Source organism: Achroia grisella, unplaced genomic scaffold, assembly GCF_030625045.1.
Source record: "Achroia grisella isolate CSIRO2021 unplaced genomic scaffold, CSIRO_AGI_Agris_v1 utg2727, whole genome shotgun sequence".
NCBI classification, from domain to species: domain Eukaryota; kingdom Metazoa; phylum Arthropoda; class Insecta; order Lepidoptera; family Pyralidae; genus Achroia; species Achroia grisella.
Window position 1 is genome coordinate 315587 of NW_026712762.1, and position 22124 is coordinate 337710.

The 22124-nt window shown below is 34.3% G+C and overlaps 1 protein-coding gene across 1 annotated transcript in view; it reads right to left on the reverse strand.

Annotated features, from left to right (window-relative positions):
• LOC131843049 (uncharacterized) overlaps positions 1-20451 on the reverse strand; it is a 42838-nt gene extending 22387 nt beyond the window's left edge. The window contains exon 1 of the mRNA XM_059191644.1: positions 20012-20451. Within this exon, the coding sequence (XP_059047627.1) occupies positions 20012-20394 (383 nt within the window). The 5' untranslated portion in view covers positions 20395-20451. The remainder of the gene's footprint in view (positions 1-20011) is intronic.
• Positions 20452-22124: the final 1673 nt, after the last annotated feature.

Genomic DNA, 22124 nt, shown 5'->3' on the forward strand with positions numbered 1-22124 from the left:
GGTGAAATGTGGGTAGATATTTCTGTAGTCATCGGTTCTCATGGAATATTAAAAGTATGCAAGGCATAGATTTGTAAAGCTTCGTTCATTGTGTTTAATAAATGTAGTAAATAAAAAGTGCAAAAGTTTTTATACAAATAATTTTTATTATTTTGTAAAACTTTAAATTGGGTTAAAAAAGGACTTGTATCCAGAGCCGTAGTGAAATGAAAAGATGGCGACCGCGGTTTGTTTGTCAGTGTCATTAGAATTTAACGAAATACTCCATAATCCGAATTTTTCGGATATATGTTGTCGATTCGAAATCAATATTTTGTTATTCACATAAGGTTTCGTTCGAGTCTACCGTACCCACCCCTTGACGAAATTATTAATATAGAAATTAAGGACGGTGATCCCCAGCATAGACTATTGCATTTTCGTCAAAAGGAAATAAAACACTATACATATCCCTACTACAGAAATATTAATGTTATAATATATAATTTATTTATCTCATTGCTTTCTTGATCTAATTATTTTAGAAATATGAAATCGTAGCGGTTTTTGTATTGATTGCCGCATGCATTCTTATGTGAAATGTGAATACTATAACTATCAGATGGCAATTGTGAGTAGCTATGACGTGGTCTGGTGTTTTGAGTAGTCATGCTCACTAAAATGTCCAGACTTGTGGCAGCGTGGTGGCCCGGGTCATTGGGCTCCCTAAAATATGGTCTAGCGCAGTGATGGCTGGCTCATCCGTCATACTCGTGAACCAACCATAACCAGTTGTTGTGTATTCAATATTTTTTCTATTTGATTATTTAATTGAATTAGTGCTAATCGGTAGTTCGTATTCACACACTTAAACTTAAATTGTAAAGTAAGAATAAAATTATTTAAAAGAGCAACACACAAGTTTCTTGCTCGTTCTTCTTGTGATGAGACAGCTTGCCGAATGAGCGGTAGATTAAAAGAAATGTGATGACTATTCAAAAGTGCTTCAATGTAAGTTTATTTGAATAAATGATTTTCTATTCTATTCTATTCTATTGATGATTGTTCTGGGCGTGGTGAGAGTTTTAGTTTTATAATGCAGGTATCGTCATCATCTCATATGAATGTGACTGGAAAGATTTGGTTAGTAATTTCTATCATAAATTAACTTATAGAACTAACATTAATTTTGTTATATAGTTGTATAGAATAACAAAATATATAATTATATATAAATATAATTACGTACATATGTCTGAAAAGGTAGAATTATGTATTTCATGTTTGTCTCACATGAATTTCAGCCGACGAGTTGCCGCTTAATTTCTTTAATAAATTTTGCCTCAAATTAAGTTATGGAAGTAGAGTGAATTTTTATTTTTAAAGTTATGGAATTTAAGATAGAATAGATAGATAGAATTTTTATTTTTAACAATATAACAAAAGACACTGTTCCCGAGATCTTCGTGAAACATCGAACAGGTAGGTTAAATGACATGAACAGGAGAAAACTTAACAAATATATAATGATAATAAAGAAAAATAATAATAAATATTATATGAATTAAAATTATGTACACAATAATATTCATATATTAAACTAGATACACTTACATAAACTACATACATATTATAAACAACATACATAATTTTAAAGTTAAATAGAATAAACTAAATATAAATGCCATACTAACTGAAATTTAAATATCAGTCTTTTACTTGTCGTTTAAAAATATGAATGGACTGCATTTAACCTAAAAAAAAAGTCTTATTACATCCGTCAAAAAAAATCTCTATCCAGCCATTTCAGAGATTAGCCAGAACAAACAGACAGACAGACAGACAAAAATTGTAATAAATGTTATTTTAGTGTATGTACCGTATTTATATTCATATGCATGTAGTAAAAAACCGTTATTTCAATATCACAAACAGACACTCCAATTTTATTTATATGTATAATGGAATGTATATATACAAAAAATACATTCACAAAATTGTTTAATGCTCTCAATAAATTTAATTGTATTACATTTAATATTTATGACAGACCAAACTAAACTATAATATATACATAAAATTTTTTAATACTTTCAATGCGTTTATGATTATTATTACATATTTTTTTTATGTATGGCAACATTCTGCATAACTCGTTCGGAATCAGTCACAGTAATTGTTAAATGGGGCAATCAGTGACTGTCGTGGTGTGCCCCTCAGGCCCCCCTCCCCGCCGTCAGAGGAATCCTGACACTTCTAGAATTTGATAGACTGAAGTTATTGTTAAAGCTCCAATTGCCAGAGCTATATTCGTTTATTTATTTTGACGACCTCGGTGGTCTAGCGGTTTAGCAGATCACTTTACGTCCGATGGTCGCGGGTTCGATTCCTCGCAAACATTTGTATTTGTGAGTATGATTGTTTGTATCGGTCTGGGTATTTTCTATGTATAATATGTATGTATTTACAAAAAAAATCGATGTATTTGTATCAGTTATCTAGTATCCATAACACAAGGTTTAGCTAGCTTAACTTGGATCTAGATGGCGCTGTGTGAAATGTTCTGAGATTATTATTTATTAAGGCAAAATGCTCATGCCCGTCATTGTGAAATGTTACTTATTACTTACATCATAAAGGCGAAAGTTTGTGAGTGTACATGGATAGATGAATGGATGTTTGTTACTCGTTCACGCAAAAACTACTAAACGGATTTTGATGAAACTTTACAGTGGTATAGCTTATACATCAGAATGACATATAGGCTATAAATTTCATGCGGATGGAATATAATAGAATAGAAAATCATTTTTTCAAATAAATTTAAATTTAAGCACTTTTGTATAGTCATATTTATTTTTTAATCTACCGCTCATTTGGAAAGCTGTCTCATCACAAGAAGAACGAGCAAGAAACTCGCGTGTTGCTCTTTTAAGTAATTAATTAAAACTAACAACTAGCACTAATTAAATAGTGTGTAAATGTGTAAAAAATATTCAAATAGAAAATATTAAACAATGTATTTAAGATTCAGACTTTTCAGAACAAGTAGCAACCACAGATAACGTAATATATACATATAAATAAGAATGGAGTATCTGTTTGTAATATTGAAATAACCGTTTTTTACTACATGCCGTATGCATATAAATATGGTACATACACCAAAATAACATTTTTTACAATCTTTGTCTGTCTGTCTGTTTGTCCCGGCTAATCTCTGAAATGGCTGGACCGATTTTGATGGGCCTATTTTTGGCAGGTAGCTGATGTAATAAGAAGTAATTTAAGCTACTTGTATTTTAGAAAAATGTTTTATTTTTGGAAAATGAAGTTAAATTCTACGCGGACGAAGTCGCGGGAACAGCTAGCAGAACAGAACACATAGCAACAAAACATTTTCACAATTATAATCTCAGTATGGATGAAATACCATACTACTTACGCCAGTAAATTGGTATTAAAAGACCTAGTTGTAGTGACATTGGCACAGTTGTAACTCTGTGGCGGACAGACAGAATGCCAGAATAGAAAGTCCATTAGCAAAGTGTTAAATAGACGGACAAGCAGACATGTCACCGTTTCATATGTGTATGCTTAAAATGTCACACGCGATCGATTCAAGAGCCTGGCAGCAATCAACCACAATTGGATTGACTTCTTGAGTAACACGCAAGTTTCTTGCTCGTTCTTCTTGTGATGAGACAGCTTACCGAACGAGCGGTAGATTAAAAAAATGTAATGACTATTCAAAAGTGCTTCAATGATTTTCTATTCTATTCTTTTATATGCGGTTACATTCAATATGTTAGTTTGTAACTAAAGGACAAGCAAATAATTCTTACCAATATTATGAATGCGTAAGTATCTCTGTCTGTCACGCTTTCACGTCAAAACTACTCAACTGATTTGAAATTAAATTTGGTACACATAGTGTAGTCCCTGAGAAAGGAAATGGAAAAACATTGTTGTGGGTTTATTATTAGTAGCTGTGCCCGCCATTTTACACGCGTTAAATTTCAATATAAAATATAGCCTGTGTTATTCTGATGCATAAGCTATATTACTGCAAAGTTTCATCAAAATCCGTTCAGTAGTTTTTGCGTGAACGAGTAACAAACATCCATCCATACTCACAAACTTTCGCGTTTATAATATTACTAGCTACTTGCCTCGGCTTTGCCCGAGTGTACATGTAGTATCTATACATATAAACCTTCCTCTTGAATCACTCTATCTATAAAAAAAGCGCTTCAAAATCCGTAGTTTTAAAGATTTTTTTTTTATAACACGGGACAAACGAGTTTGCGGCTCACTTGATGGTAAGTGAAAATCAAGTACGTTGTCGGCCTTTTAAAAAGGAATTAGCTCTTTTCTTGAAGGTTTCAATATCGTATCGATATTGGATTTAAGCATACATAGGGACGGACAGACAGCGACAGCGACTTTGTTTTATAATATGTAGTGATTAAGATTGTACTAGCTGTGCACGCGACTTTGTTCACGTCGAATAGTGATCTTGGATAACATTTTTAAGTATTTAGGCTATTTTACAAATAAGACATACAAGTATAAATACACTTTAACAAGCTATTTGTTCGACTTGTTTGTAATGTTTCAATTTCCATACAAACTTTCATCACCCATTTCCCTTTATACTATTAGGCACATTGATTTTAGAAGAAAAAGTCAAATCCATTACATTCAAAATAAGTAATCATGTTGCTAAGTAACAGTTTATATGTAATGTGCAACTGACCGGAACGAGAATAAATTATATTTACTACTGTATATGTGTAATCCACTGAATATCTCCATCATATACTTACATTATATAGTAATTTTAAACTTTAACGAAAGTTTAAATCATTACCCAACATACTAATTAATGCTTCTTATCATATCTAATTCAAAACTGTTTTAAATTAATATATGATTTAAAAAATCATTACATTACATGAAAAAATATGATTGCCTATTGCTACAATGAATGTACCAGTTGGTCTAGTTAGGATTCGCTAGCCGGTAGGTAAATCTGTGGAACATCGCTCCATTATCCTCATGATCTCGTTCAATAAAACACAATGGGCCGCCGCTGTGAGTTGCTAACGCGATTGTTATCCTATCATCACAGAAGATACACGTAGCACGACTGTATCGTGACGTTATTCTACTGACATTGCTGTTACTAAACGCAATTGCAATGCACTTTCAAACATATCCTGGGGCCATATATGTAACTATATATTATAACAGATTAAAAATAATTTTGTTGTTGTTTCTATTTCTACTTAATTAACTGTTAAACGAAATAGAAATAATCTTTATTCAAATAAACTCATTACAAGCACTTTTGAATAGTCATATTTTGATTCTACCACTCATTCGGAATGCAGATTCATCACAAGAAGAATGAGCAAGAAACTTGTGTGTTGCTCTTTTGAATACATGTTTTTTTAATATAATAATTACAGTATGACAATTAAGAGGCATGCGACAATCAATATAGAAATCGCTACCCACTCATTATTAGTGTAATCAGATAATATTGTCAGTGCTATGGATTATAAGTTTTTCTATAAAAACTTTATTATCGTTAACGAATTCTTCAATTTTATAGTAAGCTTTTTTGCAAAGGAACTGTTTTATATGACATTTAAATCTTTTTTCAGGTTTATAACAGACTCTGGTATTTTGTTGTAAAATCTTACGCAATTGCAAATAATACGAATTACTAACTTTACTTAAACGACATTTAGGTAAAATTAGTTTGTTATTGTTACGTAAGCTTTTATTAGTGTAATCACTAACTCTTTTGAAATTGTCTATATTCTTCCTGGCATACATGATATTTTCATAAAGGTATTGAGAAGCAACGGTGAGGATATTTGATTCCTTAAAGCACTCTCGTAAAGTCTCCCTGGAACCCATACTATAAATGGATCGAATGGCCCTCTTTTGTAAAATAAATATTGTATCTATATCAGCTTTGTCCCATAACAAAATACCATGCGACATAATGCTATGGAAATGGCTAAAGTACATAAGTTTAGCCGTTATTTAAAAAAATGTATACAAGCGTATACACAAATGAATACATATCTAGTCGGGAATCCTTCAATGTTAGTTTTTTTAATACAGAATAGGAGATATACCCAATAGCTTTTTTTCTTTTTGTGGCTTGGCACGTTGGTGCATTTGCCAAAGACAAAATTAAGGAAACTTGTTTTAAAGGAAACGAATTAAATAAATTTAGGATACGGAATTTGGTATAGGATCAAAAGGGTTCATTGTTAGTAAAAGGTGAGGAATAGATAAATTACAAATATAAAAATCTACATAAATAAGCTTACATATTCTGATATAACTTAGATGACAATATAAAATATAAATTATTGTTATATCAACCGACAACAATAATCACTCAATAAAAAAGAGTGTTATTTCTGTTTTCCCCATTTGACTTTTTTATATATACAGACTATAAAAGAATTTGGTTTTTCCATAGTGCAATTGATTTCTTTTTTTGCGGTAAACCACAGACATAAATTAGATAAGAATAACGATTAACCTTTCCTCCAAGAGTACTATGCGTTTCTTCCCACATTAGTTGGATGCTTTAGTTCAGTTTATAACATACATAGTTGTGTTTAGTTTAATTGTGCAATTTTATTTATTAACATATTTTGGAATTAGTACAATACGCATTCCATTTTCCCGCGTAAATACCGCCACAGATTATTTAAATTTTAAGATAACAGCGCTTATTATCACTGTCTCTAAATATGAGTATACTCTACATATACCTAGGTAGAGTTTGTGCAGTCATCTTGCATAAATTCCATACACAGCTGTTTTTGTCATTTGAAGATTTATAGCACTCTACAGTATATTTCAGGGACGTAGTGATTACTTACTCAGTGCCACAGATTACTTAAACATGTCACCTGTCTACAGGAATAGCAACGCATGGCTAATATCAAAGCCACATAAGGTGCGATGTTTTCAAATGTAAATAAAAAAAATAACAGAAGAGATTGTTCATAAATGCGAGGTACCAGTTAATCTGATATTTAGGAAGTCCAACAAATCACCAGACACGTAGTGTTGGAACAATATGTTGCGTGCCCGCACGCAAGGCATTGTCCATTCAATTGTTGTTTACTTATCGAATTAAACGAATAAGTTCGCGTGATAATGATTTACAATCATGATAATACAATGTTTAACTGTAGCCATTGTGTATCGAATGATATCGTGATTGTGTTCATCTGCATCTTATTCTATGCGCATTATGATATAATTATATAGCATGCAGCGAATTAGATCATCGTAATTACATTGATAACATTTTTTGGAATTAACAGAAGCTTTCGATTAAGTAAAAACCAATATACCACGACGTTATATAAACGACTATAAATATAAATTTAAGTATCTTAATAATATTATAAACGCGGAAGTTTGTGAGTGTGGTTGGAAGGATGGATGTTTGTTACTATTTCACGCAAAAACTAATGAATGGATTTTAATAATACTTTATCTTATATATAAAATTCTCGTGTCACAGTTTTCGTTCCCATACTCCCATACATCCCACACCCATACACAGCATGCCCACCGGAACAGGTAATAAATAGATCACGCTTAAATATCGAAGAAAGTAAAATTAAAAATATTATATTAACACGTTGGTCGACCTGCATTCAATCACTCACCCGTGGGCACTTTAATAGAAATAAATCTAGGGGTTAAATAATATCTACCTCAAATTATTGTACACTAAAAACATATTAAAAAATAACATACGTAATTAACAACAAAAAAATGCCGTTTCGTATGCGAGAATTAAGATTTTTCAATGCGGACTTCAACGAGTTAAGTATATCTAACGGATAACTCAGTTGTAAAAACAAGTCTTCCTCAAGGGTCTATATTCGGTCCCGTAATATTTTTAGTTACTGATTCATTGCGCTAAAGATCTGATAAATTACATGGTTACACGTATAATAGTTTAGCTACTTAGTAGTACTTAGTACAACAGTTTAGCTATTGAACTGTGGAAAACTGTGACAGTTAAAATTAGTTTATCGATTGTTTTCGTTCTTTGAACAAGAAAGTTATTTTTTAACATTTATTTTTATTCATGATGTTTTTTTTAAAAGGCATGATGTGAAAATTAATCATACAATTAATATAACATATTGCAACAACTAAAATTAAAATGAATACTTGTCTTGTTTATATAGGTACATATAGTACTAGCTTTTGCCCGCGGTTTCGCTCGCGTTAATTTATCCTCTTAGGGGTGGAATTTATCAAAATCCTTTCTTAGGGGATGCCTACGTTATAATAACATCTACCTGCATGCTAAATTTCAGCCCGATCCGTCCAGTGGTTTGGGCTGTGCATTGATAGATCACTATGTCAGTCACGTATGAGTTATATATCTTTAGATAGGGAACAAACGAACTTGCGGCTCACCTTATAGTAAGTAATTACCGCCGCCCGTGGGCGCAACACCATGGGAAATGCAAGTTCGTTGCGGATTTTTATGTAGGAATAAGCTCTTATGGAATCACTTTCCAACTATGATTCGGAAATACCATTGCTGGAAGGTGTTTCCAAAATGTGGTTGAGCGGGGCAAAAAGTTATTTTAAAAACGCACTGTGGAGGACCAGCATAGTGCGATGGCGAAATTCAGCAGCTGGTAATAATCCGAACAATTCCTTAGAATACTCTCCGTGATATATCAGATAGAATATGCACAGAGATGCAATTTCTCTCCGCAAAGAAAATAGTTTGAGCCTATCACAAAGTCGTTGTCATTAATTCACTTTTATATAACGGTTATTTAAACATTTGGATTTTTTCCTTTTCGTATACCTTCAGAACAATGTAAAACAGGGTATTTTTGTACAAAACAGTTAGTTTAACTAAATAATATTATCTTATTTGTGGTTAAACACTTTGTCTTCGAATGCCTTCGAAACAGTGTTAAATGGTGTATTTCTGTTTAATATAAATTATGAACGATCACTACATGTCGTTGTATTTGAACATCAATTGATCCAATTATAATCGTCCTTCGTGCGGCATTTTAATGCCAATAGCACACGATACTATATCGATTTTACATTCATAAGTAAAATGGATGGCGTTTCGACTTTCTATGGGAAGTACACAGGTGTATAATGAGAAATGTGACCTTATTACCATAGGTAATATATTACTAATCTATGTAAAACACGAAATTATTAATAGATATTGCAGATTTATACAAATTATTCAATCGATAAACTTGTGATAGTAAAATTATGGATAGAGGAAATATAAATAATCTTTATAGAATTAGACTTGAAATTTTAAGCACTTTTAAGAATAAATAATAATATAAATAACCATGGCAATTAACACAGCGCCATCTAGTGTAACGATAAACTTGTGTTACAGGTACTAGACAACTGATATAAATACTTGGTTACTTTTTTTAAGAAGAAATATATTTAATAATGCTTCCACTTGTGTTTAATCTAATAATAGATCATTATGATGACCTAAGAGGGGAGAATACAGAATGTATATATAAAAATAAAGTTTCTTTCAAATTGACTTGATTGAGTTATTTTATATGCACCATATTGTATTGAAAATCTCGTAAATGAACCTGAATGCTATGCATGTTTAAGAATTTTTCTATTTTGAGTAATAATGATTTGATTTGACAGCTTTTGATCTGATAAGCTGGTAAATGATATGATACAATGTGTATTTAGAATAGAATAGAAAATTCTTTATTCAAATAAACTTAAATTTAAGCACTTTGGAATAGTCGTAATTTCTTTTATCTACAGCTACTTCAGAAAGCTGTCCCATCACAAGAAGAACGAGCAAGCAACTTGTGTGTTGCTCTTTTAAGTAATAGTTGTAACATTTCTAAGTTTAAATGTGTGAATACAAACTCATGAGCTGCTTCTTCCTTATCCTATTTATTTGTGGTCGGCTTAATATGTTTTTCTTTCCTCATCCATCTTCGCAATCATTTCGTTATTAATACAATTTTTTTCGGACTACTCTAATGTTGTTAGCCGCAGCTGGTCTTTACAGCTTCACCGGACGAGAGGCGGCGAGTGCAGATGCCACTCCAAACCCGCGTGGACTTATGGAGCGGCTGAAGGCCAACTCCTGCCTGACGGATACGACTTTAGTCTGAGGACACCGCTAGGGGTTGGACCGCAGCTCAGGCTGTCGTAATTTCAATCCCGTTTGAATTGGACGGGAGATCGATCGAAGGGGGTACATTTAATACAAAGTACCATAATGTAATGAAAAGTGTGTTACACTGTAGTAGTGTAAGATTTATATAATTGTATATGCATATTGGTAAATCTAATCCTCCTAATAAAGATAGGTGACACTGCATGTTGTCAACTCACCCGGCCGGCCAGCGGTGGTTCTGGGCCAGACGGATAAGGTCTGCCTCGGTGCCACTGTTAGGCAAATTGTAACATCTCGGCTGGAGTTGTACAAAAGTGGAAATTAAATAAATATAATAATATTAAAGTAAATTAAAAAAGGCACGGACGGATATGTCTGTGGAAAATTGTATTTAAAAAAAAAATACATAGTACCAACTAGCATTTTTTTTTATACAACAACTTTAATTTAAAAGTCTAAAGAGAAAGTGTATGTGGTTGCATTATGGTTTCCATTTCTGTACAGAGTTTTAAATTATTCATGGCGGCCCTGTCGGTACTGCATGACACAGTAGAGGTCAATGCGGAACTTGTTGCCATGGCACTGAAGTAAATCATATAAACATTGTACTTAGATGATTTTGTTTTCTTTTTCCTTTTCTATCTACAATCAGTCCTGGAACTATCTTTTAGAAAGAAAAAAGAAGAAAGAAAATATTTATTACTAGTATTTATATAACCTAATTGTACAACTAAGAACCTAAAATTAAAAAGCTTAAAAAATATATAATATGATGACTAAAATATATTATTAAAAGGGGTCCCTTTAGGCAACGTTCCGAAGATACTGGCAGCGTTCCCTCTTTGAATAGCTAGAAGCTTAAAGAAAATTGTTTATTTGGTACATAGCATACTGAAAATAATTTTTAAACTTTAATTTACATATTATCGGTTTATTTTAATTTTATAGTACCAAATAGGTCTCCGCTCAGCATATGTCGTGACGGGATGCCACGACGCTGGTTTTCAGCGGATACCGTCATATATTGCTGCCCACCTTCATGAAAGAGGACTACTGGCCGAAAGGTGTGGTATATCGGCGCTACCGTGGCAGATTGCCGTCTTCAGTGTCGTGATCACACAGACAATATCATTGTATTAGTTTTTAAATATTATATTATATGTATGTTAGTCTATAAGCTATTTATAATATGGGCCTAGTTGCCTGAAATAAATGAATAAATAAAATAAATATATTAAAATAATAATAATACACATACATAGTAATACATACATACTTTTGATTTGCTCCTTTTTTTATTTATAGTAATATCTGTCGCTTCCTTTGTGGCGACATCCTTTCGGCCTATTTTTTTTTAATTATCCTGTACACCTGTACCTCAGTTTACCTTTTTTTTTTATTAACTTTATACTACGTATTGTATGTACAGTATAATCGGCAACGCGCACGTGATACCCCTGGTGTTTGAGGCGTCTATAGGCTAAGATAACCATTTACCATCAGATGGGCCGTATGCTTGTTTGCCACCATAGTAGTATAAAAAAAATGTACCTGTAATAGTCTAATTATACAGAAATATTTACGCTACTTATTCTTGTTTCTAGTTCAAACCCGCGACCATCGGAAGTTTGGCGGTGTGTTACACCACTAGACCACCGAGGCAAATAATAAAATATTATATAAAATAAGAGCGAGGAAAGCTTTCTTATAATTATAGAGACTTTTTAAGCCCACGCGCAATTTTCTGTGTAATTCTAGAATGGCAGTCAAGCTGACGGGCCACCTGCTAGCAATTGACAACCATCACCTGTATTCATCAGACTATCAATTTCAGCAGGATTTAAAATAATTTTTTGTACTATATTTAGTATATAGTTTAGTGGATGTAGTCAAAAAATCAAATTCAAAGTATCTTTATTCTTATCACGTTTTATATTTCAAATCTGCCGAGTTCGGAATATTTCGAGAGTGTTTCAACCACCATGACAAGAAACGTGGTCGTATTTTTTTTTTAATGTTGATATTTACAATAATTATATTTAAATAAATAATGACCACCGTCAAGTTATAAAAAGTATATATTAAAAAATCTAATCAGTTTCGCAACCTGAACAGATGTAGCCCATTCACGGTATGAAACAAAATCATTACACTCAACCATATTGGAAATTATACTATATGACTGAGTTACTCCACTACGTCATTTATAAACCATCTGTATAAACAAAATATTTCTTTGGAAAGAATATCCTTCAATTCATAGAGAGCCTAGACAGTTAACTCTGACAAAAGGGCGAGCACAATAGATCTCTAGCTATCGCAGTGCTAAACTAACAGAGCTAAGCACCAAGTAATAACAAACTCTCAATAATAAAACGTACTGGTAACACTGAAAGTGGGTCCTATGCAGCATACATACTGTAGCATAACTAGATGAAAACGAGGGTGAGAGAAAAAGAGGTGGGAAGATTATATAAGGGCAGCGGCTGTACCAAAACGTGAAGGAAAGCGTTGGACAGGGGAACATGGAGTCTATTGGAGGAGATCTATATCTTTGAACAAGCTGATGAACCGACCAAGTGAAATAATAATGAACAAGAATAAAATTAACTTCATCATAAGAATCTATATATATCTAACTCAAAGGTGACTGACATAGTGATCTATCAACGCACAGCCCAAACCACTAGACGGATCGGGCTGAAATTTGTCATGCAGGTAGATGTTATGACGTAGGCATCCGCTAAGAAAGGATTTTGATTAATTCTACCCTCAAGGGGATAAAATAAGGGATGAGAGTTTGTATGAAACTTTGTCAATTTTAAACCGATCGAGCTGAGACTTTGCATGCATAAAGCTACTATGACGTAGGCATCCCCTAAGAAATAATTTTGATAAATTCCACCCCTAAGGGGATAAATGAACGCGAGCGAAGCCGCGGGCGAAAGCTAGTAAAGGATATCAATAAATAAATTTTAGTTACTAGTTTGTTGTTATTTATTACTTTGATGGCCTCGTTGGTCGTGCGGTATTTTCGCTTAACATCCAATGATCGTAGTTTCGATTCCTCTCACGTTAGAAACCTTTGTATTCATTTTATACATTAATATGTTTGTTTGTATCTGGGTGTTTCGTGCGTATAATATTCAGGTATTTACAAAAAAAATGTATCTATGTATTTATAACACCTGTTTAGTACCTACAACACAAGCTCTGCTTATCTTGGGACTAAACGGCGTTGTGTGATTTGTCTTGAGATATTATTATTACTAGTACAACTAGATTAGGCGTCATGAAGATTCCATAAACATTATTTTTGTGTTTATTACTAAATTTCAAACATTTTTCCAGTAAAGGTCTTTACTTTACTTTAGTATATTCGAAAGTTGCTAAGTTGGCAACTATAACTGGCGTGATTTGCGAGCACTTTCATTTAAATTGTATGCTATTCCCTGATGTTATATATCTTACATTGTAGTATGCAAAGTATTGTATAACGTAGACGGAATCAGTTGATACATGCATGCGTCACGGTTCGCTACACGAGAAAGAAATTGTCTTTAATTAGATATATATAAAAATGGTTTCGCTTTATGAACTTGGCTCAATTTTTCAGTAAGTCGGGGAATTGAATTGTTAAACTTGATGATCCCCCCGTCATGGATCAAGATTAACAATCCCATTATTATATCTGTGTTAGCTGACAATGTACCATCTCTGGTTGATCCCAAAACGGTTCATCTAGAAAGAAATTGTCTTTGATTAGATGGATAAAAAAATGGTTTCGAATAATGAACTTGGCTCAATTTTTCAGTAAGTCCGGGAATGGGATTGTAAATGTTGACTAATGACTATAACTGTGCTAGCTGGCAATGTACCATGTCAGGTTAATCCCTAAGCGGTTCCCCTAGGAAGAAATTGTCTTGAATTAAAGTTATAAAAAAATGGTTTTGAATTATAAACTTGGCTCAATTTTTCAGTAAATTGGAGAATGGGATTGTTAATCTGGACTGGTGGATTTACCATGATGGGCTAACTGACCTGATCTCACACTCATCATAACCTACTCCGCTAGTGCTAGTTTGATCTCCAAGCGGTTCCACTTTGAAACCATCATGATAAATTCCTGGTGAATTCACCATAATGGTCTAACTGACTTGACCTCATACTCACATATCAAATTCCACTGGTGCTAGTTTGATCTCCACAAAGTTCCCCCAGGAAACCATCATGATAAATTCCAGGTCAATTTACCACGATATGCTATCTGACCTGACCTCATACTCATCATATCCTACTCCACTGGTGCTAAGTTGATCTCCAGGCAATTTAGGGGAAACTATCATGATAAATTCCTGGTGAATTTACCATGATGGGCTATTTGTCTTGACCTCATACTTAACCTACTCCTTTGATCTCCGCCAGTGTAAACCTGAAGGGCAAGCGCACCATTGCTTCATTAATTATACTTTCATACAATAGGCCAGTTATGATGTTTTGACAAAACTTTACGCAACAATACTGTATGACGGCAACATTAACATATGTACACCTGAACATGTGACATTTGTTTATTTATTTACATTTATATATTGTTTTAAATTTGACGCGGCCAAATAATTTCAATATTAGCAACAAAAGTTACAGACAGTGCGGTTAAGGCAATTTGTTCACTGGTGAGGTAATGGAGTGATTAGTTTTAGGGTACAATGGTACTGGCCTGTACTTTTAGATTGTACTAAACTCCCTAAACTTAAAAAGAATAAAAAAAAAAGCAACAAAAGAAGACGTGTAATGGTAGACGCATGTTTGCCCATAAAAATGATTTTATTAGAATAGAATAGAAAATCATTTATTCAAATAAACTTACATTGAAGCACTTTTGAATAGTCATAACATTTTTTTTTAATCTACCGCTCATTCGGAATGCTGTCTCATCATAAGAAGAACAAGCAAGAAACTTGTGTGTTACTCTTTTATTATTAACCATATACCAGCTGCTCTTCTGTTTACCCGTGATCATGGCAGTTGAAACACTACCGAAATATCGGGAACTCAATAAGAATAAAACGTGGTAAGATCCCGTGATTTTTACTAATTATTAACATTTGTTTCGGTGTTTACAATAGTATAACCTAACGAAATACATTCAGAAATTCATACAAACAGAATTTTATATCAACCTAGCCAGGTTCAAGGGGCGGGGTGGTAACACAGGGCCCATAACCCGGGAGCCAGCTATCGGGGAGCAGCAAATAGTGTACCAGGTCAGGTTGACATCCACGGGAATCCACCTGGAAACGTATCGTGATAAATTCTTGATGAATTTGTCACAACGGGCTAACCTGACCTCATGCTCTGTGATAAGATTATCAGCCTCCACTGGTGCCCCGCTAGCGTAAATCGTTTGCGCAGGCGGGTGCACCAATACTGGTGAATAGTATAAAGTACATAGTTTTTTTATGTATTTGGAATGGAAAACCGATGCCCACAAACGAAATTCTACAAAGGCTAACTCGATCAAAATCGATTAAAGTTTAAATTCTAATTTGTCGGTCGTTGTGACATATCCTGACTTGCGGAATTACTGCACGCAACGATGCGTACATGCATAAATCCTTCTCGTTGTTTACAATGTAGATAATACAGCAATTACAGACTATAAATCAAGACTTCCCTGCGGTGTCTTGATCCTCATTGATTATTACTCCCAAAAAAATATATACACGTAAGTCATGTAGACTTACGTGTATCATATGATTTATAATAATAATAATAATCTCAAGACAAATCACACAGCGCCATCTACATACCTTTTTGAATGCCATACCAAAAGAAAAAAAACACCTTTGACGGCCTCGGTGGTCTAGTGGTTTAGCAAACAGCTTTATTTTCGATGTTCGCGGGTTCGATTCCTTTCACGGTGCATTTGTATCCATTAGTATGACAGTTTGTGTCGGTATGGGCGTATTCTATGGATATTATGTATATATTTACGAAAAAAAAAAATATATCTATGTATTTGTATCAGTTGTCTAGTACCCATAACACAAGCTTTAGCTAGCTTGACTTGGGTCTAGATGGCGCTATGTGTATTGTCATGAGATTATTATTATTATTATTATAAATCAAATTGCTTTTGACCCTCATTGAATATATATATATACACGTAAGATTTTGAATGCAAAAAAAAAAAAAAAAACACACCTTTGACGGCCTCGGCGGTCTAGTGGTTGCTTAGCACACCGCTTTACTTTCGACGGGTTCGAAATTTATGCATTTGTATCCATTATATGATTGTTTGTATCGTTATGGGTGTTTTCTATGGATATTATGTATGTATTTACGAAAAAAAAATATATTTGTAATTTCAGTACCCATAATTTGTTCGTGGAACTAGATGGCGCTGTGTTAATTGTCCAGAGTTATTTATTTTATACATAATTGCTTTTGTTGAATATATATATTCAGATTTTATAATTTTCTGTGGTCGCGGTTTTAATGAAATTTATAACCTATATATGTTATTCTGATGGGCAATATATAATCCAAATTTGTTCAGTAGACTTGCGTCATATCAAACATCGAGCGACTTCATCTGCTATTTTCTTTAATAAATGATAGCCTATAACCGTTTTTGGGATATAAATTCAAGACAGACACCATTTCATCTATACATATAAATAAAATTGGAGTGTCTGTTTGTAATATTGAAATATCCGTTTTTTACTACATGCAAATGGATATAAATACGGTACATACACCTAAATAACATTTTTTACTATTTTTGTCTGTCTTCTGTTTGTCCCGGCTAATCTCTGAAATGGCTGGACCGATTTTGACGGGACTTTTACTAGTAGGTAGCTGATGTAATAAGGAGTAAGTTAGGCTATTTTAGAAAAATAAAGTTAATATCCACGCGGACGAAGTCGCGTGTACAATTAGTTTATAATATAAGTTTGGATGACTATGATTCATTGATTGATAGCTAATTGGTCTGACAATCCTCGTACAGACAAATGATTTGGTAGTCATCGAGTGTGCGTTCAAGGGCAAGTTGTCGAGAGACGATTGCGACATACGGACCGACAAATCGACCGATGTACGAATGTCAAATGTAAATATTCTGGTGTAGAAAATTCTCGTGTCGCACTACAGACAGATAAATAGACCGATGTACGTACATATATATGAATATCAGATATAAATATTTTACTGTACAAAATTCTCGTGTTGCAATGTTTGTAACAAAACTTCTTTGAAACGGCTTGACCGATTCTTGTGAAATTTTGTGTATAAAGATCTGAAAATAGGATGTAAACTATTTTTAATAACCTTAAGTCCACTCCAAAAAAATATTATTTATTTTCTAGACTATTTTTTTTTTCATAATTCTGTATTCAAAAATACACGCAGATTTTGTGTTAAGGATACTAGACAACTGATATAAATACATAGATTTTCGTATACGTACATAATATATAGAAAACATCCAGACCGATACAAACAATCCTACTAATGAATACAAATATTTGTAGCGTGCGAAGAATCGAACCCGCGATAATTACAATTACAGCCAACTGATATAAATACATAGATTTTTTGTACACGTACATAATATATAAGATACAAACAATCAAAGAATACAAATGTTAGTGAATAGCGACAATTTCCTAGATATGTTTTATATTATTTTTTAATTTTTTAATCATATTTTATTGACATTTCTTTTTGTTACATCTAAATATATATAACTCAAAGGTGACTGACATAGTGATCTATCAACGAACAGCTCAAACCATTGAACGGATCGGGCTGAAATTTGGCATGCAGGTAGATGTTATGACGTAGGCATCCGTTAAGAAAGAATTTTCATCCCCTATTTTATCCCCTTGGACCCATCCAAGGGGATAAAATAGGGGATGAAAGTTTATATGAAACTTTGTTAATTTTAAACCGATCGAGCTGAGACTTTGCATGCATAAAGCTACTATAACGTAGGCATCCCCTAAGAAAGGATTTTGATAAATTCCACCCCTAAGGGGATAAACTAACGCGAGCGAAGCCGCGGACAAAAGCTAGTTCTGTTATATATCGCTGTCGTATTAGTCCCATTTTATTGTACTCCGTATCTTGTTATTAAAACCCTCAGCAGCTCTCACTCATCAGACACAATAGATATCTTCAAGAAGTTTAGCGGTGTGGTAAACCTCTGGACCTCCGAGGCCGTCTCTAATTCCATAAAACATGCTCTTTAATGTTAGTAACTGCTTCAATTAATGATTTAATGATACCAATTAAGTATTTAAATTCAGTTCACTACAAAGTTTTTATTCCTCTAATTGTTGGTAATACCGGCTAATGGTGCTCATTAAGTTACTTTTTATTTGAATGGGAAACAAATAACAGATGGTAAGTGGTAACCTGACTCACAAGAGGCGAAGGGGATTGTTAGTAATGTGGACTAAGAACCCTATTTTTTTTTAAAGATTTATAATGGAATGGTGCACCTATTTTTTTTTTAAAGATGGAGAATGATAAGATGAGCATGAGATCAGGTGAGTTAGCCCATCGTGACAAATTCACCGGGAATTTATCACGATGGTTTCCAGGGGGAACCGCGTGGAAGTCGACCTGACATAGTACATTTTTAGCAATGGGATCATTAGTTGCTAACAATGCCCTCCCCCCTAATAACCCTATTGCTAACAATGTACCAAGTCCGGACCTCCACGCGTTTCCCCCTGGAAACCATCATGATAAATTCCTGGTGAATTTGTCACGATGGGCTAATTGACCTGGCCATCTTATGACATTTTCATCTTATCATCCTCCACTGGTGCCCCGCCAGCGTAAACCGTTAGCGCAAGCGAGAGAACCATTTTTTTTTTTATAACACAGGGGACAAACGAGCATGCGGCTCACCTGATGGTAAGTGATTACGTTGTCGGCCTTTTAAAAAGGAATAAGCTCTTTTCTTGAAGGTTTCAATATCGCATCGGTTCGAAAATACCATTGCTGGAAGGTGATTCCACAATGTAGTTGTGCGCGGCAAAAAATTCTAGATAAAAACTGTGCAGTGTGGAGGACCTCCATTCATCCAGATGATCAGGATGGTATTTCAGTTTCTGGCGGTGGTACGGTGGTGAAACTCAGCAGCTGGTATTAATCCGAACAATTCCTCAGAACACTCAACAAAATGCACAGAGATGCAATATCTCGCCGCAAAGCCTAGGTCGAGTCTTGCATTCCATTATCATCAATAAAAAAAATACAGAATCCACTGTGACGTCTGTAAAACCTTATCGTCCAGAAGATTTTATACAGTGACTAGTAGTCGTCCGATCTAGTAGTAGTCTAGTCCGGAGATGACTTAAACACGCAATACAAACGTTTGCATTAAAGTTTTTATAGGAAATCTTTACTTCTTTTATATATGATTATTTTTATTCTAATACTAGCAGTGCCCCCGGTTTCACCCGCTTTAAATTTCAGTATATAAATTTCAATAAAAATATAGCCTATGTTTTATTCTGATGCATAAGCTATATTACTGTAAAGTTTCATCAAAATCCGATCAGTAGTTTTTGTGTGAAAGAGTAACAAACATAATATACTTATAAACTTTCGTTATTAAAAATTTATTAGGATTCATTATTATTACAGTTTTGTACATTATTAATAGGTTTACTCTATGTGGGGTCCGACAAAATATTTTAAAATTTAAATTTTGCCCGTTGATTAAAAGGTTGCTCACCCCTAGTTTAGTCTATGGTAAACGATTATCTAATTGTGCCAAAAGAAAGTACTTACTAAGTTTCGATGAGCTCGCAGTTAAGAAGTAATTTGCCAGGACCGAGTTCCACCACGGCCACGGTCTGATCATGGTAGTATATCATCCGCAGCGTCTCGTTACTGACCCTTCTTCCCGTGTAGGGCTTCACCCCGGCCAGTTCCCGGCGCTCGGCATCCTCGGACCGAGCCCCCACTGTGCCCACCAGCCCTGCCAGCGACCAGCCTGCCGGTAAACTGAAGGAGAACGGCTTAGCAGACGCCTGTGGTGGAGACGACACCGCAATACAAAAAATGACCACCAGGGATATCAAAGATTTGATGAGTCCGTCCGCCATTGGTGCGCCACGGGTCAGCGCGTCCCGGGCCGACCGCACCGCGCTAATCAGTCTCCGGAATGACATATTAATTGAATGATATGCGTTCGTCCATATCGTATGTGTGGACTGAACGATCGTCACTCGAGGACTGGTTGGCGCGAACTCCAAACAAGCTGGTTTCAAAGTCAGTGTTGCCAACATTGTTTAAGCCAGCCCCACTAGCTGCACCTTCTAAAAACGAAACGTTTTTATAAACTATCGGCCATGTCTTCGGACGAGTGTCTTACAAATCTTTGAATTTCTCGGATTTTCTGTACTATAATATGCATGTATTATATATATAAACCTTCCTCTTGAATCACTCTATCTATCGCTGAATACTGCATTAAAATCAGTTGCGTAGTTTAAAAGATCTAAGTGTACAAACAGCTACGGCAACTTTGTTTTATATTATGTAAAGATATATAAACTGATTATAATAACATACTTTCAAAGTTTGTGAATTTGGTCTTGATTTCATCGGTTCGGAGTGTCTTCGAGTCAAGAAGAAACACGGCTCTCAAACCTTTTTGTACATGATTACAAAAATAAAGATTCAATCGTTAAATCGAATTGGAGAGAATGTAGTGACCACCAGCCTATGCTATTGCATTTTGTCAAAGGGAAATAATTTAATCAGTAGTCCCAACATTTACTTTATTTTCCCAAGCTCCCTAAAATCCATTAGCCGTCAAACATAGCTCACCAAATCTACTAATTTTAGTGGTAAAAGCAATAGGTTGGCAACACATATCGGAGCCCCGGAGACCAGTGCTTTCTTCGGCGTGACGTCAGTTTGCGGTCACTGCCGGTGGTTTCACCCGTGCTGCTTCACACTTCCGCCAGGATTGGCGCGCAAAATAATAGGAATAATGACATTGGGTGGCCTTTGTGATATTGTCTAATTCCGGCCGATTGTGCCATTGGCCGGCACCTACGCTTACTGCCATACACTGCTTTTTCATATATTACCAGCAGACCCAGGCTCGCGTTGCTGTAGCTAAGGTTCTTGAATAAAATAATTTTGCGGTTCAGTAGTTTAGGAGCCCATCGCGGACAAACAACGTGACACGTAATTTTTATATATAAAGATATATAAAATACTCGTTTCACAATGTTAGTTACGATACTCCGAAATGGCTTAACTGATTTTTATGAAATTTTATATGCGTATTCAGTCGGTCTGAGAATCGGCTACTATCTATTTTTCATACCCCTAAGTGATAAGGGTTATCCACCCCTAACATCTACAATTTTTTTGATAAAATATTTTTTTTATTGTGTGGCATTAAAAATAATACAACCCTAAATTTTCACTCTTCTGTTACCAACCCCTATTTTTTAATAACGATTTTAATTTATATGGCAAAACAAAATTTGCGGAGTCAACTAGTATTATTATAAATTATTATTAATAATAATGATAGCAACCCTGGTTATTTCACACATCTCCATCTTAGATGGATCCTAGTACCAAGCTAAGCTAAGCTTGTGTTATGGATATAAATGAGTAAACAGATATAAATCCATTTTCTTTGTAAATCTTTGCATAGTATGAAACCACAGGGGATTGTTAGTAATGTGGATTTATAACCCCATTACTACCAATGTACCATGTCAGGTTGACCTCCACGCGGTTCCCCCTGGAAACCATCGTGATAAATTCCTAATGAATTTGTCACGATGGGATAACTGACCTGACCTCATGTTCATCTTATCATCCTCCAATGGTGCCTCGCCAGCGTAAACCGTTATCACAGGCACCATTACATTAT